At 33.9% G+C, this 27,955-nt stretch overlaps 1 protein-coding gene across 1 annotated transcript; it reads right to left on the bottom strand.

Annotated features, from left to right (window-relative positions):
• Positions 1-7,489: 7,489 nt before the first annotated feature.
• On the bottom strand, positions 7,490-27,771 carry LOC139429504 (piggyBac transposable element-derived protein 3-like). Its single transcript, XM_071195272.1, has 2 exons — positions 27,574-27,771; positions 7,490-8,491 (listed from the first exon to the last, which is right to left on the bottom strand). Exons 1-2 carry the CDS (start codon positions 27,769-27,771, stop codon positions 7,490-7,492), a joined length of 1,200 nt encoding a protein of 399 aa, XP_071051373.1.
• Positions 27,772-27,955: the final 184 nt, after the last annotated feature.

Here is a 27,955-nt window from a genome sequence, read left to right as displayed (position 1 = left end):
ACAGTAGATGCACCCTGGTTTGTTAGAAATGAACAAATAAGAAACGACTTAAATATAGAGACGATTGAGAATTTTATATATAGGACAACAACTTTCTTTCAAAAAATCCAAAATTGTAGTTCCGCAAGAGAGTACAATCTGAATATACGAAAGCTACACACTCGACTAAAACGTCAGCTATCGCAAGATACTCATCTACCTGAATAATATAAATTAAATAAATTCGAAAGGCCAGTCGCCTTCTAACGAATTAAAAATTGTAATGAATAGATATTAAAACAACCCGTAGAACATATGTATATGATTCTCAACATATGGATTAATTTCTCATGACAAATAATGGCTAATAGATGAAAAAGATTGTAGTAAAAGATTTTTGGTTTCATAAATATCCGATATATGCGGCGACATCTAGGTAAGATGCCTAGATGTCTGGCCATCTCAATCGCCCGATCTCAATCCTCTTGATTTTTATTTTTGGGATCACTTAAAAAGCATAATGTACGACACCAAAGCTAATATTGAGCAAGGATTGCAAAATTAGACACAAACTGCTGCCGAGATAATCCACCAATACCCTGGTTTAGGCCGCGCTATCATATCATCTCCAAAGCGTACAGTCTTTGCTTCCTGAAATCATCTTACACAGCAAGACCAAGCTATATCGTCTGTTTAAAATTGATACCACCATACTTAAATAACCCATCTTCTGCAAATGTTTACACACATTTGAGTGTGTCGTTTGCTCACGTCCTTCTGATTGCAAGAGTTGCCTACACAAATGATGTCAGGCAACCTTAATAATAAATAAAGATAAAAGAATTAGAATAGGGCAAACATTACAAAGTATGTAATGTAAACTGTGGTTACACTATGAATGATTACAAAATCCAGATTGTACTATGGAGATCATGCCGTCTTCTTGGCTGATACTGAGGGTGGCATACAGTGGTTAACACAGGCATTTAACATTGCCACTGAGGAAGTGAATACTGAGCAAAGATTGCGAAATCAGATACAAACTGGAAACTTGGACTACTTGCTTTAATGTCATTATAAAATCTTTCATTATTTGTCATGAGGAAGGTAGGTTGAGAATCACTCTGTATAATTGTTTATTATGTTGAGAGAGATATTCACAGGCGATTGCAACGAAGACTATCCCAAGATCTATACTTATTGTAAATTAATTTTCCTCCTAAGCTTTAATTTAAGATATAAATTATTTGAGATTTCTTTATAAATAACGTTGAAGCGAATTCTCTAATTTCATTAGAAAATCAAATTTCAAATTAATTTGATTTTAGATCGTTTTTTTTTTGAAAATTTCTTTGATTAGTTTTTATTAAATGATTAAGATGTTTGTAGACACATTGAAATGAGGCCGTGTTAATATCAGAATATCAAAACGGGTGTTTTGTTGGAGCTGTCTTGTTCCGAGTGGTTGGTTTCCCCCCATCATCCCCTACATATTCATCATTTCCCGAACAAATTGGACGTCTAACAGTGAGCTTAAGCCGTGCTTCCGACATCGCCGCCACCGTAAAACAGGTGATCCATCTTGCGATCAACAACGCCGACGCTCGTCAACTGTTCAAACTCCTCCTTTCGCTCGGAAGCTCGCCCTCCTCCGAATCTATAATGTATGCAAACATTAACATTTCTCCGTTGATGCACAACGCGTCACGAACCGAGGCGATTGCCGGTGACGTTTAATTTGTGTGCTTAATTGAATCCGCCCCCCTCGCAAGCATTCAGCAACCTTTCCCCCCGTGCGCTCGCATACTACAAAGTTTTTGGACCGAGACGTAAGGTAGCTTCCGGGCTTTGAATCACAGGTTGTGCGTACTCATATAAATATGAGTTCGGTTTGCGAGTGGCCTCATTTACGAGTGGGCCCCATTTGTGCCTCCGGGGCATAATTGGGGGCATTTAGACGCTGTTCCTGCGTTATTAATATCCTTTGGTGGTCTATGAATCATTCAACGATTGAGTTTAGTTGCACCAGAGTGCGCACACAACGGTTTTATTTCCACTTTGAACTAATACAGGTGTGTTATAATAATGTATATGCTCGTTGAATTGGCAAGAGGGAAGTACGTTTATATTTGAAATATCGAGGGGGTTTAAAGTTTAAAGCGTTATTCTTATTTAAACAATTGATTGACAGATTTTGTTCGATGATTCTAATACAATCTATAACCATAAGGTCATAAGTCTTTTGCATTTGAGTTATAGGCGGTGTGATATCGACTGGCAGTTTCATGAATTTATAACTGTCAGAGTATGAACTGTGGGCGCTAAAACACTAGGATCCGGCAGACGGCGGCGTCGCCAATGTCGCATGCATAAAGCCGAAAGCTTGTACCGTTCACTTTGGCCTCTGCGAAGAGGATTTATACCTCTCTCTACCTGTACGAAAACCGGTAGCGAAGGAGACCATCTTCAGCTCTTGAACAATGATTAACGATTTCTCCGGAACAATAGGATTTCATTTCATTGCTAAACCTAGTAGATGTCGTATTCGATCACCTTTTTATTTTAACCAGAAAATTTTTAAACTTAAACAAGCACCTATGAAGATAGTCCCCAATGAGATAGGATTTTACATGTATAATGTTTTGATTATAACAAGAAAATCTCTCAATCGATTTTGATGAACAATATCTAATTCGAAAGCTTAATCCTTAACCAATACGAAAGTGAAAATTTGCTAAAGCTTTTATAGCTTTTATTATCTTAATATTATGTTCAATAAATGTGTCAGCGATGGAATTTTTCCTTCAAAGTTCAAGACAGCAAGAGTCCTGCCATTACATAAGAAGGGTGATAAAAAGAACTATAACAATTATAGACGTATATCAATTTTGCCCGTTATCTCCAAGATATTTGAAAGATTAATAGCAAGAAGGATGGTGGAATACTTTAAAACCATAAATATTTTGCGACCAGTCAGCACGGGTACCAATCAGGCAGATCGGTAATGACGGCAGTTTCTGAAGTAATTGCCTTTATAACGAAAGCACACGATGAGCAAAATGTGACTGGACCTCAGCAAGGCCGTCCATTCCCCTCCATTCACCTGAATAAACTTCAGTTTTATGGTATTAGAGGTCTACAACTAAATTTAATAAGATCTTATTTGATGGACAGACAACAATATGTTGAGTATAATGGTAATAGATCGTCTAGTGTAGAAATCAAACATGGTGTTCCTCAGGGGTCTGTTCTTGGACCTCTCCTGTTTATTATATACAGGTGTCCCGCAACGATTGTACAATACTGCATCAGCGTATTCTCTGATCGAAAACAGACAAGAAAAGTCTAATAAACATAGGTCCGAAAGTGGACCAATTTCGAGATATTCAAAGTTTTAGAGTCATAAGCTCACCTATTGTAAACATCATTAATAATTCTAACGATTTAGATGCAGTAATTATATGATTACCATGGTTACGGTGGTTAAGATAAAGTTTAATAAATAATAAGATAATATTAAGTTAATTAATACAGTTCATTAATAATTTAACAAAACAAGTAACAAAGATTGTCGAAGAAAATCGTTCAACCAGCATAAAAACAACGAATATTTAACAAATTGGAAAAGATTCATGTCATAATAAATGTTCAATAAGGGCACCATTTACTTCTAAACACAAACGGATACGTTTTCTAAATGAACTTCTAATGCGTTCAAAGATACCAGGAATTTGTTTTACTGTGCCAAATGCGTTACTAATTTTATTCTTCTAATCCTGCACATTTTGAACGTCTTCAGAATAAACAATTTGTTTTAAATGTCCCCAAAACCAAAAATCTAACGGATTTAAATCTGGTGAACGAGGTGGCCACGGGACAGGACCTCCTCGGCCAATCCACTTATTGCCAAATCTGTTATTTAAGTATACTCGAGTAGCGCGTGCATAATGTGCTGGTGCTCCATCGTGCATAAAGTAGCAATCTTCTAGAATTTGTTGAGGTAATTCATCAAATGCCTCTGTAAGGTCATCTTGTAAAAAATGTATGAAGGCATCGGCTGTCAATCTCTTTGGAAGAAAAAATGGACCTAATAACTGATCACCTATAACTCCAGCCCATACATTAACACTGAATCGCCACTGATGATGAGTTTCTAGAATTGCATAGGGATATTCATCGCTCCAAACGTGTGCATTATTTATTTATTTATTTATTTATTTATTTATTTATTTATTTATTTATAATTTATGGGTACAGAAACAGGACAAACCCAAATGATCTGTACCACGAAAAAAATTTACAATAAAAAAAAGAAAACGTGTACCAAGGAAAAATGAATAAAGAAAAAATCAAAATTAAGGCGAGCAATTAAAAATAAAATTAAACTTAAACTAAAAACACCAGAATTCAGATATTATATATATACAAAAAAAAAGATAAAACAAAATAAAACAATAATAATAATACAATAAAGCAAAAAAGCCAAAAAGTAAAATAAAATAAAACAATGCCTAATAGCAATAGAAACGGCGAAATTAAACATTATACAAAAACAGAAACCAACGAGCTACCAAAACGAAGGAGGCAATTCGCTGACTGCATTAAAAAGTATGCGCCTAAACGTAGAAAATGAATGCTGAAACAAATCAATATCGAGCTTATCAGCCTGACGAGCCATTCGCAACATAGGGGAGTTTCGAAAAGCATTGGTGCGAGGAATAGGCGTACAGAACAAGAAATTAAAGCGAAGAAGACGGGGAGGTACATGAATATTGACCGAATTCAAAAGAACTGTGGAATCACACATATTGTGTAAAACCTTGTAGAAGAATAATGTGTCGTTACACAGGCGACGTTCTCGAAGGGGCATTAACCGAAAAGATCTGCAAGACGAATGATAATTAATATAAGGTATGGAAGATTTAAAGTTTAGATATTTCAAAAATCTAGATTGAATTTTTTCAATTCGGTCAATATAAATAAGGTATTGGGGATTCCAAACTACAGTGCAAAAATTAAGAATACTGTAAACATATGCGAAATATAAATTTTTAATCGCGTCAACGCTTACAAAGGAAGAGGTGGATCTCATAATGAAACCGAGCATACGCCAAGCCTTATTAACAGTAGTGTCAATGTGCTGTGCGTAGAGAAGCTTGGGATCAAGAGTCACTCCAAGGTCTCTAATAAAGGAAACGCGTGTTAAGTTTACGCCAGCGATGTTGTAATCGTAATGAACAGTATTCTTCCTTCTCGAAAAAGAAATAACATTACATTTAGACAGATTTAGGGTCAAGTGGTTTTTAGTACAAAAGTCAGAAATCCTGAGAAGGTCAGTCTGCAGTCTAGAGCAGTCCAACGGAGAGGAGATACGCAGATAAAGCTTGAGATCATCTGCGTACATTAGACATTGACAATGTTTCACAACCTTGAAAATATCGTTAACATAAAGATTAAATAGCAAGGGTCCGAGGTGGCTACCCTGAGGGACACCCGAGGGAACTGATATAGGGTCAGAGCAATATCCGTTAACAGATACAATCTGGCTCCTACCTTGCAAATATGAATCAAACCAGCGAAGCAACCCACCATGAACACCATAACCATGAAGTTTTGATAAAAGAAGGCTGTGATCCACACGATCAAAAGCCTTGCTAAAATCGGTGTAAACAGAATCAACTTGACAATATTGGTCAAATGATGTTAAAATATAATTTGTGTACTCAAGCAGGTTGCTCTGCACTGACCGATTCGCAAAAAAGCCATGTTGTCTAGGATCGATTTTGGATTTAAGCCTAAAAAAGAGTCTGGTATAAACCAGTCTCTCTAAAACCTTACCAAACACTGACAATATAGATATTGGGCGATAGTTAGATATAAGGTTACGACTACCGGATTTGAAAATGGGCAAAATATATGCACGTTTCCAAAAGGCAGGAAACGTACCTTCCTTTACAGATTTGTTAAATAAGATGGAAAGTGGTAGAGAAAGAGATTCAAAACATGATTTTATTAGGATAGGAGGAATACCATCAGTGCCCGGACCCTTATTTATGTTTAAAGCAATAAGAGCTTCCTCAACCTCAGACCGCTCAAAGCGCATCGGACCCAAACATGTAGTATCATTAAGGTCAGCATTAGCAGAATGAAGTGAATTAATTGAATTAACAGGATTAACAGAGGGAGGGACATACACCGAAGAGAAATATGTTGCAAATAGCGAGCAGACACCCTTACCGTCCCCGGCAACAGCCCCATTTAATGTCATAGGTGTAGGAATTGTATCCGCACCTTTCTTGTTTTTAATATAAGACCAAAAGTATTTAGGATTAGCTTTAATACTGCTCTCGACGCCACCAACATACCTCCCATAGTCGCGCCGAATGAGAAACTTAGAACGCCCTCGCAATAATGAAAAAGTCAAATAATCTATTTGTTTTCCATACCGTTTCCACTTAACATGAGCCCTTCGCTTTTCTCTGATCACTCTGATAGTATCTCGCGAAAACCACATCGGAAAACCACTAGTGAATTTGCGCTTGATCGGAGTAAATTTTTGAATGGCAAAATTTAAATGGTAATAAAAGAAATCAACAGCAGGGTCTACTTCACGAGTATTTAGCTCTGTATCCCAGTTAATAGTAGACAGATACGAATCAATGTCAGAGAAATTAGCACGTCTGAAGTTAAATACGTTAGAAGATTCAGTGGGAAGACGGTGTGGCATTTCAAACGAGCAAACGAATTCTAAAGTGTTGTGAGCACTATCCTCAGGGATCAGAGGATGAGTGCTTAATGAAATAGAAGATATATTAGAAAAATTAGCAAGAATTAAGTCAGTTAATTATGAATATTAAAAATACCGCTTTGAGTAAATGTTGCTTCATCCTTCAGATATACCTAAATTAAAACCACTTTACAAATCATAATAACTTTATTGAAAACTTATTTAAAGAAGCAAAACAAAGTCTTACAAACAAACCATGACAATTTGTTTTTTTTTTAAATTGGAAATTCGAGCCGTCCTACATGGAGGACATTCGGCACATGAATATCTATAAACGTAAAATTATTTATCAGTGTGATACTGAACAAAACACTTCGTGTGTACACCAATGTCACATTTTGCGCATCTCGTTGTAGTTTTTTGATGGCAATGAGCACACCTAGTTTGTTTTTCTTGAGGCATAACTAAATGATCTATTCGGTCGAACCGTATATCTATTTCGTGGGACCTACTGGTATGTCCTTTTTGATATGACGATGTTTTTTTATTCTGAACCAACAGCATTACAGCAATTCTCCTTCTAAAACTAAGTTGATCTAATTCTCCTCCATTCTTGCGATGCAAATGCCATGCGTTTTGAATTGCCATGTCAATACAGTGAGATATCAAAGGAAAATACCATTTTTTTCCTCTGATCGAAATTCGATATAAGCTGATATTAAATTGGTCAGAGCGGTCGACACCTCCCATATTTGTATTGCACATCTGTATAAGATGCGGCTGCTATACCTGAATATTCTTCTTTTCTTTTTGCGAATAACGTGTGACCGAGTGAATTGGGGCAACTCCAGAAAAATTGGAACAAACAGAAACTACACTATTATCCTGCCACTTTACTGCAATTATATTCTGTTCTACAATTTTTGCATAATCACAAGTTCCTCTGCGCTGCTTCTTTATGAGTTTTGAATCTATAAGAGAAATGTCTCTTAGCCTGTTTTCTCTAACCGTACCAGTAGCATAAAAATTCCAGTCAGTTAGTTTTTCGATCAACGGAATTGACGTAAAAAAGTTATCAAAAAAGAGATGAAATTTTTTATCTGGCCATTCCTTACGTAAAGCTTGCGCATATTCTAAGACTACTCCAGCACCAACTCCCAATTCAGAAAAGTTTTCACTTATATTTGTAGAGGCTCCTTGATAAGGTTCGAACCAATTCAAGTAACCTAACCTGGTACTTCCTACCCATAACTTATATCCATAGCGCATGGGTTTTCCTCGAATATACTGCTTACAGCTATGATGTCCATAATACGGAACCATAGCTTCATCAACTGAGTGCATTTCTTCAAGCGAGGAATTCTCCATGAATTTTTTATTCAACAGTGTGAAAAGCGGCCTTAGTTTAGCGAATTTGTCACCCTGGTCCAACTGCTGATTATCACAGACGTGAAGATTAGAAAACAAATACTCAAACCGGTCCCTTGTAATTGCTTCTGTAATCATGACGTTATGGCAATCTTTTTCACGTTCCCAGAACATCCTCCGTCTCGGTACTTGCATATATCCACTAAGTATCAAAACGCCTATAAAAGCGTTTACTTCCTGCTTTTCTATATTCGCTTTTCTATTTTTTTGTTGTGCATACTTATTACTCTGATTCAAAATCAATTCTATTACTTCTTCGTCAAAAAATTTTAAGAAAAGCTCTAAGGGGTTTTCTGTGATCGCCGAATTCGTAGGACTATCAAAGTCGGTGGGCGGTAATTTCAAATCGTCTTTTATCTTTACTGAATAATGAAAAACTTTTAAATAATACTAATTATACAACTATTTATTGTTACTGTAATCAAAGAATCATAATGTTATTCTAATTTCTATAATTGAAAATTACCTTACCTTTCAAATTACCTTATCCTGACTTTCGGATGCACTTAAAACAAAATCTAAAGAAAACACCTAAACTGCAAGTTATCATTCTCACTGCTACATCTAAAATGCACGACTTTATGTGACGTGCGCATTTCCAGGCGCTCATGACCTTGCAAGTTTCAACAGGAATTGACCGTCCTAAATGTAGTACATTAGGCATATCTGGGTTAATGATCTGCCTTGCAACATTATTGAAGAGACATATTTATATGCTGATGATACATCCATCGTATTAAAGGACACTACAAAGGATAACTTGATGGCTAAATCACAAGAAGCTATATTGTCCACTCAAGAATGGTTCAGTAATAATCTGCTTAAACTAAACAGTGAATAAACAGAACATATAGCGTTGGAGACCACTCGACGTTGGAGAGAATCTGCAACTGTAAAATTTCTGGGTATGCATCTAGACAACGGAATGACGTGGGAAGTGCATTTGAAACATCTGAGGACTAGGCTGGCTTCTGCTATCTTTACAATACGAAGACTAAAACAAGACTCACCAGGCAGCCAGGTTGTCATACTTTGCATCTTTTCACTCGGTTGCGTCGTATGGTGTTCCTTTCTGGGGAAGGGCATCTGATTTCCTGAGGATCTTCTGACTACAAAAGAGGGCGTTTCGGGTGCTGTGTGGGCTGCGAACAGACGAAAGTTGTAAGAACTACTTTAAATATAAGAATATACTTACGGCATTGCTGCATGTTCATGATAACAGAGACAGTTTTCGTTACGTAATGAAACCAGTGCGGTTATGAACTTCATTACGTAACTCAAATCACCTCAAATGAGTGCGGTAATGATGACTTATCCAAGCAGTCGTAGATAATAATATATTATTATTATTATTATATGTTCTTTCTAAAGTTACTGTATTGTCGACTCCGAGACGTACAACGAATGGCTCACATGTCGATTCATATTAATAGATTCGCTGTTACTGTTTCTTTCATTACTCAATAGAACCGTGAATCATGTAATGCCGTGCTAATTCAAAAGCAGCGAATAGTTTAAAACAGTTTAAAAAAATTTTGCAGAAAAAGTGCAAAAGATGTCTAAAAAATATCAAAAATATTCTAAATGAGTTTAAAATTGTTTAAAAGCTCAAAATGTGTCCAAAGTCATTAATTAGTGTTGACTATGTATTGCAAACTTATCTAATTACAGTAATACCTCAACTTACGTTGATTAGTCAGTTTATAAGAATATCTTTAATAGTGTTTTAGAACAACGTAAGTATTTATGTTACACACGTATTTCAGGTTTTTGTAGCAGTTATTTAAATTTGGTATACGGAGGTTTTTTGGCATGAGCAAGACGATTATGGAGTCCATTTTACTATAGCCGCTCTGTAACGTATTTTTTACGGATTGAAATAACAATAACTTTTCTGAAAGTATACTTGTTGGCTTTTTGAATAGAAACTCTTATTCTCTGTACGTTTTAAGCAAAAAGTGTACTCTTATCAAAATACTCTAAAGTTTATCGTTTTCAAGATAATCCGCTTTTTATTATTCGATACAGACCAATGTTTTTAAAGGTAGGTTTCAAAGCAGGTAAATTAACTAATGTTTTGGTTTATTAATTTTTTTTTGATCTGAATAGCAAAAGAAAAAAGTTAAAGAAATTGTTGAAAAATTTGGCTTGCATAATTCTGACCGACGAATTACTGATCGAGTAATAGTATTTAAGAACGGCCATATATCATTAGAAGCATTCCTAATCCTATTAAAAGTTCATCCCTTGTGGGAACAGGTGTCTCATACAATTTTCCTTTCAAATATTTCCACACAAAATAGTCTAAAGCATTAAGATCTACAGATCGTGGGGCTATGCGATTGGTCCACCACGACCAATCCATCTTGTAGGAAAATGGTTGTCGAGCGAATTCTTACCACCCTACTGTGATAAGCTGCACAATCATCAAGTTGAAACCAGACCTTTCTTCTTAAAGCTAAATCAATGTCATCCCACATATTGGCATATTCAGCTACTAAAAATTACAAGAACGCCGCAGCGATTAATTGTGGTGGCAAAAAGTATGGCCCAAAAGGATGATTATTATAAACACCTACCCAGACGTTGACACTAAATTCATGTTGGAAGTTTCGTGGCCGAATTGCATAGGAATACTAAAATCCCACGTCCTGTGAAACACGATTCATCGTTCCACATTACATTATTTAAAAAATCTCCATTGCTTTAGCAATCCACCGAGAAAACGTTACAAGCCGTTCTTCATCGCCTGATTGCAATCCTTGCAATGGTTGTAACTGATAAGCATGTCTATGATCATGTTTTAAAAGGCGATAAACACGCGTCCTAGAAATTCGTAAGGTCGATCTCACGCAAAATTCTTCTTCTAAAGTTTCTTTGCAGTCTAATATTGTCATTACTACGATCTACCCATCATTATTTAGCACTCTCCCAAACACAGAAGGATGCGGATGTCTTCTATTTGGATATCTTCTCCTATACTCTAAGGCTACTTCTGCTAAATTTCCGTTTGTAAATCCATATACAAAATGAATATCCACTAACTCTTGGTTAGGAAAAATAAACGGCATTTTATAAAGTTTTTATGCAGCAAACAAAAAATTAAAAAAAAACAATTTAACACTATTAGGAAAAAGAGTAATGAATTTAGCACGTTAATAAACAAGAAAAATAAATAAAAATCAATTAAAAAAATTAACTTAAACACCCTGTATCTTCAAAACAAAGCTATGTTTATATGAATGTTAAAGTCCTGCTACAAAAACCTGAAACACCCTGTATATACGAAAACATTAGTTAAAAGTTAATTCAATTAACTATTTTGGTGAATATGGATAACTTTCGTGATATTTCGTGATATTAGTTAAAAGCTTTATTTATTTCTTTACATATTAGTTATTATGTCAACAAAAAGAAAAATATTTGATTCTTCAAATTTTCCAAGAAAACGTAAAACTTCAACACTTGAGCTAAAACACAGTATTGTGAAGGATTTTTAAGAAAGCATGAAAACATGTGAATTGGCACACAAATTAAAAGATAAAAGATAAAACTAAAATTCTTGACGCTGTTAAAAATGCTCAGTCATTAAATTCAAATTTAATTCGTAAACGACATGGTATGATAGCTGAAATGGAAACCTTGCTTAAAGTATGGTGTGAAAACCAAGTGAATGTCAAAAATTTTCCAGTAGACCAGAATCCCACATGTAATCAAGCCAGGCAGATTTTTGATAAGTTAAAAGAACAAGGTCCAGATCTTGCAAAAGAATCCGTCCTGTACCAACAATATATAAAATAACGATTTCATCAATTTTTTACTTTTTCGAATCTTTCTTTATATTTAGACATCTGAGGGTAAAAGTGTAAAACAGCAATACTGTTAGGAATTAAATTTGCTACAACTTTTATCATAAAACTTTTTTTTTAAACGTTCTGAATCCCGTGCTCTACCAACAACAAGATTTTAAACCACGATTTCATAAAATTTTCCCTTTACGAATTTTTCTGAATGATATTGATGCATCTGAGGGCAAAAGTGTAAAAGAGCAAAATTGTTAGGAATTAAATTTGCTACAACTTTTATACTAAAACTTTTTTTCTAAAACGTTCCGAAATCCGTCCTCTACCAACAACACTATGTAAAACCACGATTTCATCTACTTAAAATCAATTGTTTCAGAGATATAGTTGATTTTACGTTGCTTTTCACTAAAGTTCACATCTAGTCGTTTAGTTGTGTTACCCATGCAAAACTAATAACATTTCGTCTTTAGTTATTGTCAATCTCACGTCACTTTCACTGGTGTAGTTGGGTGCTTTTATTTCATGTAAAGCATGAATGAATACACAAATACAGAAATGGCAGAGATGTACTTTATGTACGGTGTTGTTGATGGTAACGCTTCTGAGACACGTTGCCGTTACTCGGAAACTTACCCCAACTGTACTTACCTAGTCAAACATTTTTCACAAAATTGCATCAACGTTTCTCGAATGTAGGTTCTTTTAAAACAACTCACCACAATGCTGATCGACATCGATCTGTGAGTACTCCTGCAATAGAAGAGGATGTTTTGAGAAGGATTGAAGAAACTCCAGGTACGAGTGTAAGAAGGATCTCTGCTGCAGTAAACATTAATGCCTCTCTAGTTTGGAGAATTTTACGTCAGCAGCAATTGTATCCTTACCACGTTCAACGAGTGCAAGAACTTGTCGCTCCTGACTACGTTTTGTGAAGAGAATTTTATGAAGTGATGAATTTGTGCAAGCTTCTGCAACTTGCACAAATTCCGATTTTTCATTAAATTTATTTGAATTTGAAAACAATCACGTTTGGGCGGATGAAAATCCTCAGGCTGTTATGCAATCAAGAAGCCAGTATAAGTTTTCTGTAAATGTTTGGCTTGGCATACTTGGTAATCGATTGATAGGACCAACGATTCTTCCTAATCTCTTAACTGGTGAAACTTATTTATACTGTCTGAACAATACTTTGCCTATATTATTCGAAGATGTATCTCTCCAAGATACGTTGCAAATATGGTTCATGCATGATGGCGCGCCTACACATTTTGCGATCATTGTTCGTAATTTTCTTAATTTTGAATATTATGGTAAATGGATAGGAAGAGGAGGTTCAATAGTTTGGCCACCTAGATCACCTGATTTTAATCCTCTAGACCTTTTGCAAGGGGTTACTTAAAATCATTGGTGTATTCAGCACCTGTCAATAACTTGGAGGATCTCCAGCAAGGAATGCAAAACGCATGTGAGACTATTTGTCAATGTCTAGGAGTCTTCGAAAAGGTGCGCGATTCTTTTACATTTCGAGAAGAGCATTTTGTGAGTGATGTTGCAGAAGCTTGCACAAAATCCGATATTTCATGCTAGTGTTCTATTCACTGACGAAGCTGCTTTTGCCAAAGACGGAATTTTGAATTTTCATAACAATTACGTTTGAGCGGATGAAAATCCTCAGGCTGTTGTGCAATCAAAAAGCCAGTAAAAGTTTTCTGTAAATGTTGATGACCGATTGATAGGACCAACGATTCTTCCTGATCGCTTAACTGGTGAAACTTATTTGGACTTTCTGCGAAACACTGTGCCTATATTATTCGAAGATGTACCTCTCCAAGATAGGTTACAAATATGGTTCATGCATGATGGCGCGCCTACACATTTTGCGATCATTGTTCGTAATTTTCTTAATATTGAATTTTATGGTAGATGGATAGGAAGAGGAGGTTCAATAGTTTGGCCACCTAGATCACCTGATTTTAATCCTCTAGACCTTTTGCATGGGGTTACTTAAAATCATTGGTGTATTCAGCACATGTCAATAACTTGGAGGATCTCCAGCAAAGAATGCAAAACGCATGTGAGACTATTTGCCAATGTCCAGGAGTCTTCGAAAAAGTGCACGATTCTTTTGTACGAAGATACCAAGCATGTCTTCAAATGAAGGGAGGTCATATAGAGCATTTACTTTAACCATTTTGTGTTCAGTTTTTATGTTCTGTTTGTATTTTCCACAATTAAACAAACATTTGAAGACCAAGACGCTTCATTCTCTAATAACACTGGAATTGTTTATATTTTAGTTCGTTTTAGAACAATATTGTTAAGAATAACATTTGCTACAACTTTTATACTAAGACTTGTATCGAATCCCGTGCTCTACCAACAGCAACATCTAAAACAACAATTTTATTTAATCTCCAATATTTTTGCGTTTTATCGGAGTTTGAAAAAGATTGCGAATGAGATATTGTTCGTCATGTAAAATCCTATTTAATATGAATCTAACTTCTCATAGGTTTAAATACGACTGATATCATAAATCTTTTAAAATAATCCTCTTTTCCTTGTTTCAATTTAATGAAATTGACATGAAAGAAACAAGCCATTAATTAATCTTTTCGATATTATATCAATTTAACCTTCGCCTTTTGTTTTCAGGTAAGAACGAGATTTATTGTTCCCGAGTTACAAAGCAGCCGTCCTTTTGCGAGTAAGTTATCTAGACGATTCCGTCGATGCAAATTAACTCGGAAAAGTTGCCACGGGATACGAAAGAACCGCCTAGAATCAACATGCTTTATCGACTTTGACTCCGCACAAAGTATTAATTAAGGTTTGCGATAACGGTTTTCATGTTGAAACATCGTTTGTCCTATTTCCGGGTATAACTCGATTTCGCATTCTTATTACAATTTTTCTTAAGCCTCAATTAACCTTGAATAACATTCTTATTTGAGTAGAAACAAAAAGAAGGAGACGATGGAGTTCGTCTTCGCTAAGGAATATTGTTAAGACGATACTCTTTTAAGAGGATTTGTGATCAAAAACAACTTCAAACGTTTCGCGATGTTATAAGCGGAAGACAAACGGCCGTCTGCTACCGGAATGGATCCTTGTTACAAGGATCCGTAGCATTGCTAATGATAGCTGTGGTAGACGTTTGACAAGAGTTCCTGCTATTTAATGGGTCGCGAATTTACTAAATGTTCCGTGAAACACACAAAGGTAATGAATGGATTAAGTTAAAATAATTTAGCAAATAATATTTAAAAAATGTTTGTTGGGAGCTTTCCAAATACACCGAGGTGCTCTATTGTCCGTGAAAATATACGACCTTAGCTAGATCTATAAGTTAAGTTTATAGCTGGCAATTGTCACCGTGGTGCAACCCTTCGATTTAACTGGGATATAATAGCCCGAAATTCCTGGGCGCAGGGAGCAAAACAATGCAGCCTCCGTAATTATTTAATCGTCCATAGAAAATCTTCCGTTTCCGCGCTACGTGAGATCGAAATTAACAGCGCCCGTTGTGCCTCTCTCAATTTTGAAAACAAAGTGCAAGCAAAGCGCCATCCAACCAAGTCGGTTTGGAAAAGACGGTGGCCCAATTGAGGTGCTATAAACGTAAAGAGTTACGCTATCTCCTTATTGCGAAAAGTACTGTTACGTTAAAGTACCGGAAAGAGGCGGTTTTATAGAGGACCATAAACTCTCTTGAATATCAACGATCTTGATGATGATATCACTCGGTACATATTTGAAAGATAAGCGATTATGGTGGTTTTTGAAATGACTAAGAACGTTGTCAAATCTTTTAAGTGAGGTTTTTAGTGTTCAAGATTTTGTTACATCTCGAAAATTAAAAATTGTTGGAGAAAATTACCATAATGTTACAAAACACTTCAAAATTGCTTTTTACAACTTACTGTAGCAGTCAATATCAATAATTTTTTATGATTAAACATAATTATTTCTATATTATATCATTAAAAAGAATCTTTTAGCTATAATTTAAGATATATATCATTTCTTAATAATAATAATATTAGTGGTGATTATTTGAAATATTTACTTTTTTGAGAATAATGAGAGAAGTAATTCTTGAAACGAAATTTTTTTAAATTTTTAGCATCTAACGTTATTATTTCTATATCATTTAATTAAAAAGAATTAGCTTCTAGCTTCATTTTGAGATATACATCATTTCTTAACTTCTAAAAATAGGGAATTTGTGTTTATTTGAAATATTCACTATTTTTACTGACAATGAGAAAAAGTGATTCTTGCAATGCAATTTTTTTCTGGAAATTTTTAACATCAAACATTATTATTTCTATATCATATCGTTAATAACAATCTTTTACCTTCAATTTAAGATATACCTCGTTTCTTAACTCCTAGAAATAAGGCAGTGGTGATTATTGGAAATATTTACTATTTTTGGGAATAATGAGAAAAAGTAGTTCTTGCAACGAAACTTTTTTCTGGAAATTATTATCATCAAAGGTTCCAATTTCCATGTCAAAATATCATTAATAAGCATCTTTTAGCCTCAATTTAAGATATAACTCGTTTCTTAACTTTTGGAAATAAGGAAGTAGTGATTATTTGAAGTATTTACTATTTTTGGGAATAATGAGAAAAAGTAGTTCTTGCAACAAAACTTTTTTCTGGAAATTTTTATCATCATAGGTTCCAATTTCTAAATCAAAATATCATTAATAACCATCTTTTAGCTTCAATTTAAGATGTAACTCGTTTCTTATCTTCTGGAAATAAGGAAGTACTGATTATTTGAAGTATTTACTATTTTTGGGAATAATGAGAAAAAGTAGTGCTTGCAACGAAATTTTTATCATGAAAGGTTCCAATTTCTATATCATATCATTAATAAGAATCTTTTAGCTTCGATTTAAGATATAACTCGTTTCTTAACTCCTAGAAATAAAGCAGTGGTGATCATTTGAAATATCTACTATTTTTGAGAATAATGAGAAAAAGTAGTTCTTGCAACAAAACTTTTTTCTGGAAATTTTTATCATCATAGGTTCCAATTTCTAAATCAAAATATCATTAATAACCATCTTTTAGCTTCAATTTAAGATGTAACTCGTTTCTTATCTTCTGGAAATAAGGAAGTACTGATTATTTGAAGTATTTACTATTTTTGGGAATAATGAGAAAAAGTAGTGCTTGCAACGAAATTTTTATCATGAAAGGTTCCAATTTCTATATCATATCATTAATAAGAATCTTTTAGCTTCGATTTAAGATATAACTCATTTCTTAACTCCTAGAAATAAAGCAGTGGTGATCATTTGAAATATCTACTATTTTTGAGAATAATGAGAAAAAGTAGTTCTTGCAACAAAACTTTTTTCTGGAAATTTTTATCATCATAGGTTCCAATTTCTAAATCAAAATATCATTAATAACCATCTTTTAGCTTCAATTTAAGATGTAACTCGTTTCTTAACTTCTGGAAATAAGGAAGTAGTGATTATTTGAAGTATTTACTATTTTTGGGAATAATGAGAAAAAGTAGTTCTTGCAACGAAATTTTTATCATGAAAGGTTCCAATTTCTATATCATATCATTAATAAGAATCTTTTAGCTTCGATTTAAGATATAACTCGTTTCTTAACTCCTAGAAATAAAGCAGTGGTGATCATTTGAAATATCTACTATTTTTGAGAATAATGAGAAAAAGTAGTTCTTGCAACAAAACTTTTTTCTGGAAATTTTTATCATCATAGGTTCCAATTTCTAAATCAAAATATCATTAATAACCATCTTTTAGCTTCAATTTAAGATGTAACTCGTTTCTTATCTTCTGGAAATAAGGAAGTACTGATTATTTGAAGTATTTACTATTTTTGGGAATAATGAGAAAAAGTAGTGCTTGCAACGAAATTTTTATCATGAAAGGTTCCAATTTCTATATCATATCATTAATAAGAATCTTTTAGCTTCGATTTAAGATATAACTCGTTTCTTAACTCCTAGAAATAAAGCAGTGGTGATCATTTGAAATATCTACTATTTTTGAGAATAATGAGAAAAAGTAGTTCTTGCAACAAAACTTTTTTCTGGAAATTTTTATCATCATAGGTTCCAATTTCTAAATCAAAATATCATTAATAACCATCTTTTAGCTTCAATTTAAGATGTAACTCGTTTCTTATCTTCTGGAAATAAGGAAGTACTGATTATTTGAAGTATTTACTATTTTTGGGAATAATGAGAAAAAGTAGTGCTTGCAACGAAATTTTTATCATGAAAGGTTCCAATTTCTATATCATATCATTAATAAGAATCTTTTAGCTTCGATTTAAGATATAACTCGTTTCTTAACTCCTAGAAATAAAGCAGTGGTGATCATTTGAAATATCTACTATTTTTGAGAATAATGAGAAAAAGTAGTTCTTGCAACAAAACTTTTTTCTGGAAATTTTTATCATCATAGGTTCCAATTTCTAAATCAAAATATCATTAATAACCATCTTTTAGCTTCAATTTAAGATGTAACTCGTTTCTTATCTTCTGGAAATAAGGAAGTACTGATTATTTGAAGTATTTACTATTTTTGGGAATAATGAGAAAAAGTAGTGCTTGCAACGAAATTTTTATCATGAAAGGTTCCAATTTCTATATCATATCATTAATAAGAATCTTTTAGCCTCAATTTAAAATATAACTCGTTTCTTAACATTTGGAAATAAGGAAGTAGTGATTATTTGAAATATTTACTATTTTTGGGAGTAATGAGAAAAAGTAGTTCTTGCAACGAAATTTATATCATGAAAGGTTCCAATTTCTATATCATATCATTAATAAGAATCTTTTAGCTTCAATTTAAGATATAATTCGTCTCTTAACTCCTAGAAATACGGCAGTGGTGATTATTTGAAATATCTACTATTTTTGGGAATAATGAGAAAAAGTAGTTCTTGCAACAAAACTTTTTCTGGAAATTTTTATCATCAATGGTTCCAATTTGTATATCTAAATATCATTAATAAGCATCTTTTAGCCTCAATTTAAAATATAACTCGTTTCTTAACTTCTGGAAATAAGGAAGTAGTGATTATTTGAAGTATTTACTATTTGTGGGAATAATGAGAAAAAGTAATTCTTGCAGCGAAATTTTTATTATAAAAGGCTCCAATTTCTTTATCATATCATTAATAATAAACTTTTAGCTTCAATTTGAGGTATAACTCGTCTCTTAACTCCTAGGAATAAGGAAGTTGTGTTTATTGGAAGTATTCACTATTTTTACTGGGAAAGGCGTTATTATTTCTATATCATATCATTAATAACAATCTTTTACCTTCAATTTAAGATATACCTATTTCATTTGTTAATTCATAGAAATAAAAGTGATGATTAGTTGAAATATTTATTATTTTTGAGAATAATCAGTAGATATTTCTATCATAAATCGCTATTGTTTCTATATCATATCATTATTCAGAATCCTTCAGCTTCAATAAGAGATCCACGTGATCTCTTAACTTGTCTTGACAAGGTTGTGGTTATTATTGGAATTTCTTCTATTTTTGCCCATAAACCTCATAGAAGCAAGGTTGTGGTTATTATTTGATTTTTTTAAATAAAGACCAAAAGCAAGTTTTGGAAGAAACTTTATTTCTGGACATTTTTATCATTAAATGTTATTGTGTCTATATTATCATATCATTAGTATGAACCTTAGAGTCTCAGTTTGAGGTATACGTCATGTTTTAACTCCTAGAAACAAGGTTATGTTTATTATTTGAAGTTCTTGTATTTTTTGAAATAATGACCATAACCAACTTTTGCAAGAAACATTATTTCTGGACATTTTTATCATTAAATGTTATTGTGTCTATATTATCATATCATTAGTATGAACCTTAGAGTCTCAGTTTGAGGTATACGTCATGTTTTAACTCCTAGAAACAAGGTTATGTTTATTATTTGAAGTTCTTGTATTTTTTGAAATAATGACCATAACCAACTTTTGCAAGAAACATTATTTCTGGACATTTTTATCATTAAATGTTATTGTTTCTATATCATATTATTAGTTCGTGTATGATCTACATGACAACCTGTTTAGGCACTACTTAGCAGGTACGATAAATTAAACAAATTGTTACTAGATCTTAAATCAGGATTTGCTCATACACCGTGTGCAAAAACCTTCTCTTACCATCAAAAATTCATCTAAATCTCAAACCATCTCAAAAATTTGTTGAGAAAGCAACAAGAAACGAAATGATAGAAAAAGTTTTAAACGCTCGATGGTGCTTTGGAATATTATTAAAGACGAGGAAACTATAGAAAATTTAGCATAAGATACAGTTCATTATACGAAGAAGAATGACATGAATGCGGTTATAAATTAGCGGCAGTAAATTACTGAATAAACGGCAAACAACGATGTTTACAAATAGAAATCCTGATAAAATAAATACCAAAAGGTAACATCAAAGAGACAGTAACCAAGATAGCCGAAATATATTGACAAAAAAGGAACATACCGAGATAAAATTGGCAGAAATTAGAGAATTTATTATTAACCAAGTCAGACTAAAAAATTAAAATTACCACTACATAACAATTTGTATCCCAACAGTTCAAAGCATCTCATAGCTGGGTGCAACGCTTCTAAAAAGAGAACAAATTGAAAATCTCCATTAGTAAAAGCATTTATAATAGGGGCACAGTAACAAATTTAAATATTTCAGTTTGAAGCTACACATTGACTCACAGATTCATAAGAAACAGTAATTATCGATTTATCGAAAACAGTTTTAAATAATAAATGTTTGAAACTTGGTTTTAAACAACTTTTGTAAACAAAATTTTTTAATATTTGCAATAATTAGAGACCTACACTGATTCACTAATTTTCAAAAATTAGGAAATATCGATCGCTTGGAAAAAAAATTTTAATAATTGTTGTTTGAAATTAGATTTTTAACAAATTTTCTTAATAACATTTGTTGATACTTTTAATAAATGTGTACACTGAAACACTGATTTTTAACAAAATGTAAAATTATCCATTGTACCGAGAAATATTTCAAATAATAATTGTTTGAAACCTAGTTTTAAACAATTTTCTACACAAAATTTTTTTATATTTGGAATAATTGCATACCTACACTAATTTTCAAAAAGTGTAAATATCGATCGCATGGAAAAATATTTTTAATAATAGTTGTTTGAATTTAGATTTTTAACATTTTTTCTTAATAACATTTGTTGATATTTTTAATGAATAGGTCTCTACACTGATACTGATTTTTAATAAAAAGTAAAATTATCCATTGTATCGAAAAATGTTTCATATAATAGTTGTTTGAAACTTGGTTCTAAATAATTTTTCTAAACAAAATTTTTTGATATTTGCAATGATTGCAGACCTACACTGATACACTAATTTTCAAGAAAGAATAAATTTCGATGACAAAAAATTATTTCAAATAAAAATTGTTTAAAATTAAATTCATAACCATTTTTCTGAATAACGTTTGTCGGTATTGTTAATAAATAGGTCTCTACACTGATTCACTGATTTTCAATAAATGCTAATTATCGATTAAACGAAAAATAATTCAAATAATAATTGTTTAAAATTCAGTTTTAAACAATTTTTTAAACAAAATATTTTGATATTTACATTAATTAAAGACTTACACTGATTCACTAATTTCAAGAAAGAGTAAATATCGATTATATGAAATATTTTTTCAAATAAAAGTTGCTTAAACATAACATTACATTCCCAACAATTTTTCTAATAACGTTTGTTGATATTTTTAATACATAGGCGTCCACACTGATTCACTGAATTCCCACAAATGGTAATTATTGATTCATCGTAAAATGCTTTAAATAATAGTTGTTTGAAACTCGATTTTGAACAATTTTCAACAAAATTGTTTATAAATGCAATAATTAGGGGGCTACACTGATTCACTAATTTTCAAGAAAGAATAAATTTCGAATAACATTTCAAATAGAAATTGTTTAAAATTCAATTCTTAACAATTTTTCTTAATAACACTTATCAATATTGTTAATAAATCGGTCTCTACACTGATTCACTGATTTATTTCAGTATCAACCTCGCTTATAATATAAAAAATTCTTTTAAATCAATTTATATTTAAATAAAATAGCGATTTTAATGCTTTATAGTATACATTTAATGTTCTTTTAATCATTTAAGGTATAAAACGTTTTCTATCAAAATTGTTTCTCTTGTAAGCAAACGAAGCCTCAGGGCGCTCGTTTAAAGCTGAATTCTCGTTGTTTTTTCATCGCGACAACCTCGAAAACCGCAGGAAAAACGTCCGGGCCACTTTTTCCAGATCCGGGCTAAGCTTAATCGGCTTAACAGTAAATTCCTGGTCGGTTGCGAAGAGAACGAGAGAGGTGCCGCAAGAGTGTCTCGGTTGCAACAATTCGGAGTATACGACCGGATTATTATCCGGATTATCCGGGAGGAGTAATTCGACCGCCCTAGGACCGGACTCCCCACTTTTTAGCCGTATTAAATTTTATCGTTTCCTACGTTTTATCGGATTCCGGTTGTTTACGCCAAGTATTACTGTCCGGACAATCTTTTCGTTATACGGTTTATTTATAATCTTCACAAATCATTAAACAAAGTGAACAAAGTAAACAAAGTCGTGAGTATTCGTGGATTTAACTAACTCCATACATCAGGAGCGGTTGTCGGCAGGTCAGAAGTTGCTGACCCATTCTTCGGGTTCGGTCTTCGTGAGGATAATGAGGAAAAAAATAATGCCGTGGGGCAACGGGAGGTGGGCTGTCGGGGAGATGAAGACATTTGGCGATTACGGTTGGTCACGATTGGATCGAGCAAAAACTTTCATCAAAATGAGGCCTTTAGTTTTGTCTTCATCCGCCGACAGATGATTATAAGGCGCATCAAGCCGATATCTCTACCCAAACGAGAAAATCAACTCCAATCAAGTACAAAGTAATTTAACCATTTCGAGTTTTCCTCAGATTTTAACCATCTATATCTTTACCTCATTAAATACAATATTACCCCATTCTTACCCCTATTAGAGCACCTCTTATAGCGCGATTAAAAGGGTTAAAATTCTCTTGGCTTCGTTCCGTTTGCTCTTAAAAGAGAGCGATAGCTCGGATATATTTAACCAGCGCACGTTTCGACTGTTGTATATTTTCTTAAGGGTCGCTCGGTTTCTCCGATGAACGTTTTAATGGCCCTCGGAATGTAAAACTCGTAAACTTTTCCGTACGCCTTCGAAATATAAGTGTACAAATTACGAATCTTCTTGAATACTGAATATCAGGTTACAACATCTCACCTAAGATAAAATAATACCATCAAAAAGCATAAACAGAAACCGTTTTTAATTTAAGCAAAATTTTTAATTAAAGAAGGTAAATCGAGGGCGTCCTCTTTTACTCGATGTTACATTTGCCAGCGGGATATTTATTTAAGCAAAGGGGATCAAATAAGTACGGATAGTAGAGGGATTCGTGAGGGCGGAGATTCGCTTTGGTACCCGGTTGCAATATTAAAATCTAGAATTGGCCACTTAGTCGACTGATTAGTGCCGCCCCGAGCGAAATTAAATGGCCTTGATTAGGCCCCCCGCGCATTTCTGTTACATCGAATCACCCTCGATGGTACATCAAAAGAAATATTTGAAAAACTTCTTGTCATCCATCACGAATCCAATACTGACTTTGTCAGCGAGGACTTAAAAACCTAATATTTATCATGCAAACACGCGGCCTCGTCGTATTCGTTTTGAAAATGGGGTGTCCAAGAGAACCGGAAGTACAGTAGGCACTTCCATCATCCCCTAAACGAGTCGTTTATGAAGTGCGTAGGGTGGCGTCGGTAAACACTGAATAAACGGGGAAAATCAGGTGAGGTGGAAGAACGGTGCGTGCTAAAAACCGTGAAAATTCGTGTATAATCGCGACGCGTCGTTCACTTGTTTACCATTGGCGTGCATAAACAAGCGTGGGGTTGCGTTTGGTGTTGCACGATAAGAGCTGTTATTTTTTTTTGTGTTTAGGTTGGGTTTTTTACTGGTCACGTTATGGCATTTAAATTTGTCTTTTTATTATTCAAAATTGAACTTTTACAACTCTTCCTTCATTAGGCCGTCTGTTCGAGAGAAATTTTAACTTTAACATTCGTGTGAATGAATTAATTGCAACATTGAATAGCCTCCTTAAAAATAATGCCTCAGAATGTTTATAATTATGAATATTTTGTAGATCACTTCAATTCTTTTTATGGGTCTTGATAAGGGCTGTCAAAACATGCATTGTATTCTATGATAATAATAACAATAATAATGTTTATTGCCTCAAAAACAAATATTTTACATAAATAATACATTCATAACAAATATAGACATCAAGACAAACGGATCAATTTATCGCAATAAGCGATATCTTCCAAAAGACCCAACTGGTAACAGTCTATATGTAATTTTAAATAAATAAATTATGGCTACCAAAAAAAAATAATACTAAATAATGTGCTAATAATACTGAGCGAATGAGCATATTTGAGTTATGTAACGAATCGACAGTCAGTTGGAGCACTACAAGGAATAGACCCAAAAAAAGTGCAGTAAAAGATAGATGAAAGGCAGACTACAGAAGAAAACAAACACGTATAGGTCAAGACGAAGATAGTTGAAGAGATAGCAGCTGGCGCCTCAAGGCATTTTTCGACTGTACTGTAAAAGATCTGTGGTAGATTTCAGTACTATGGACTGCAAACATGAGTGTAGAGTTCGACATTGATCGAGTGGGCAAGTCATGTGATGCTAAAAAGTGAAAGGCATCAGACAAATAAGCAGGAGTACGGGTATGAACAATTTTGTACAACATAGTAAGCATAGGAAATGATCTACGACTCTGGCAAGTCATCATCTGCAGATTGTTACGATATTGAGCAACGTTCTGAAACTTTTCTAAATCAAAAATGTACCTTATACAATTATTCTGAAGTCTTTCCAATTTACCCCGAAGGGCTGCGGACAGATCGGGATACGCAGCATCGGCATCCATCAATGTGTGGGAAAATGAGAGAATCACAAAGATTACGACGTACAACAGGAGGAAGGTAGCAGCGAAGTTTTTTCAAAGTATGGAAACAGAAGTAAATCCTCTTACAGATTCCCTGAACTTGCGGCCGGCAAGACATTGCCGAATCCATTACCACACCAAGATTTTAGACCGTATTAGAAAACGGATTAACGGTGTCGCCAAGCCTCAGTTGAAGGGTAGTTAAGGAATTAAATTGTGTTAAATCGTTTTACCTGGATTCAGGTTAAGTCCATGACGTCTAGACCAATCAAGCACGCTAGAGAGATCATTGTTAAGATGCAACAAAGCATTTGGGAGGTTGTTAACAGTTGACGAAATATAAAGTTGAAGGTCATCTACATACAAATGATAGTTACACGAGATACTATCACTAATACTATTTATGAAAATTGAGAAGAGCAAAGAACCCAGCACACTGCTCTGGGGAACTCCACATTTGATGTCAACAGGAGAAGAGAGTATAAATTCCACGCAGACACATAAAGACCGATAGGAAAGGTACAAGATACACAAGAAGAGGTAAAACCAATAGGAGAAAGCCTAGTTAACAGGAGGACATGGTCCACAGAATCAAAGGCGTTACTAAAATCAAGTAACATTAGCAAGGTAACACAACGCTTATCACAAGCAGATTTAATATCATCGGTGATCTTAATCAGTGCTGTAGTAATACCATGTCCTTCACGAAAACCAGACTGGAACTTGTTAATCAGATTAAACTCCTCAAGATATTTCTGAATCTGTAAATAAACTAAACGTTCAATAGTTTTTGAGTAAAAATGGGTCGAAAGTCACCAACATAGGACGGAGATTTAATTTTTGGGATAGGAATAACAGAGGCGATTCGCCAGATTGACGGAAATATAGACTGTTCAAAAGAATAGCTGAAAATATGTGTTAGGGGAGTAATAACTATATCCAGAATGGGTAAGAGGAATCTGAGTCCAATGCTATCTGCTCCGACACTAGTGGACTTGAGGTAAGTTCATCTGTAACCAAGCTGAATGAAAAGGAATGCACGTTGATAGATGAAAGGATTTCATTAATAGTATTCTGCCTAGTTATGTTACCAACCACCACTGGAGGATCCGTAAAATATTCTGCTAGAGCAGCAGCATCAAGAGTGAGTAGATCTATGGGAGACTCTATAATACCAAGTGATCGCATTGTTTTCCAAAATGTCTTATGAGTGGCTCCAGACAACCTCTGACAGTAGTGCATGATGATTACAACGGTTGCGCAGCACACGATAATGTTCCCGATTCTACATTACTTTAATAAATTACTTTTCGACAGTATTTTTTAAAAATCATTTTGAGCTGTCTACCATAGCAGCCTATGTTGGACCACTTAGAATATTTATGAAAAATAATAAAAAAACATTTTGTTTCTAATATTTTTTTTACTATATTAAGCGCTGATTCGGATGATACATTGAGAACTGGTGATTTAGTGTGTGTAGTAGAAAGTCCTAGCAAAGACACAAAACTTTCCAATTGAACACAACATTTACTTCTTGCTTAAATAGGGAGGCTTTATCAATGTTACCTTGATTGAGAGCTCTTGGTATATCATTTTTTGGTAATGAAAGAATTTCTTTAAGTTTAAGGACAACCTCTTGAGTTATTTGAGGTTTATCGGTTTTTAAAGGTGGTTAAATCTGCCACTCTTCAAAAACGTCCGTCGTATTCCCTTTTTCCTAAATGAGTCAATAGTAGGTATTTGTGGGTATGGCACTTTTTAGACAGGTACGACTAAATAAAGTTGCTATTTGGAACTGGGTTACAGTTTTACCAGGATTCTGTCGCAACCAAAGTTGAATTTCTTGTCCGTAATAATAAGTTCGAAAAAATCCCACGTCCAGGGACTAGACATGATGGGAACAGTGGGCAGGAAAGCAAAATGTTACAATTCCGTTTTGTTTTGTGTACTGCAAAACTTATCTTATACATAATAACAAAATCATATTTTCTAGAGACGCTTTCGTGTATCTGACAAAATGTTTTAGTTATATGCAATAAAGTTCGCTGGTCATCCAGCCTTTCTTCTGTACAAACGAAATGTATCCCATTCATTAGCTCGTCTTTCATTCTTTGATGGGGAAAATTTATAACAGGAGACATGTAAAAAAAAATGGCACTCATTGAACATACGACCGTAACATGTTGACCGCGTTCTGCGCCGCTGAGGGCTCCAACTTGCTTCTGACCTTTACAAGCATATATTTTTTACGACCTTTTTTGAACTGTGGTCAAACTAGACTCATCCATATTGGAAGAAATTAATGTTTTTCCAAAATACATGGTAATGACTTAAATATGCCAGAATATTAGGTTTGTTGAAAGCCTGAGCCCTAGCTAACGAAGTACTTTCGGGATTTCTTAAAGATATGCGGGGATTGCGTCTTAAAAAACATTGGACCCATTTCCGCCCAGCCATTTTGCGTTCCTTGTTAAAATTATGTCTAATACTGTTTCTTTCTGCTATTTCCTAGACCAACTTACCAAATCTGTGGTGGTTAGACCGAAAAAACGTGATTCCATATCGATGATGTGATCAACAATGTCTTTTCCAATATCTTTAGAAAAAATGGCTCGTTTTCCTCCAAGCCCCTGTTTAAAAGCACCTTTATTCGTGGCTAATCCTCTCCTTAACGTGGTTTTGGAAACGTTAAAAGTTTGAGCAGCCAGCTTATACCCCATTCTTTTGGCCTGTACATTCTTGATGGCTTCTTCCTACTAACTTCATCCCATTGCTGTCTTTTAGTGGTCATATTTGGAAACAATAGGATCAGGACCTACTTTTTTTATTTTCACACACGGACTGATACTGCATGTGTACCTCAAAAAAGACGTTAGATGACGTGCTAAAATTGCCAGTTGAACG

The sequence above is a fragment of the Onthophagus taurus genome, chromosome 3, assembly GCF_036711975.1.
Source record: "Onthophagus taurus isolate NC chromosome 3, IU_Otau_3.0, whole genome shotgun sequence".
NCBI lineage: Eukaryota > Metazoa > Arthropoda > Insecta > Coleoptera > Scarabaeidae > Onthophagus > Onthophagus taurus.
This window is presented reverse-complemented; position numbering and strand designations above follow the sequence as displayed.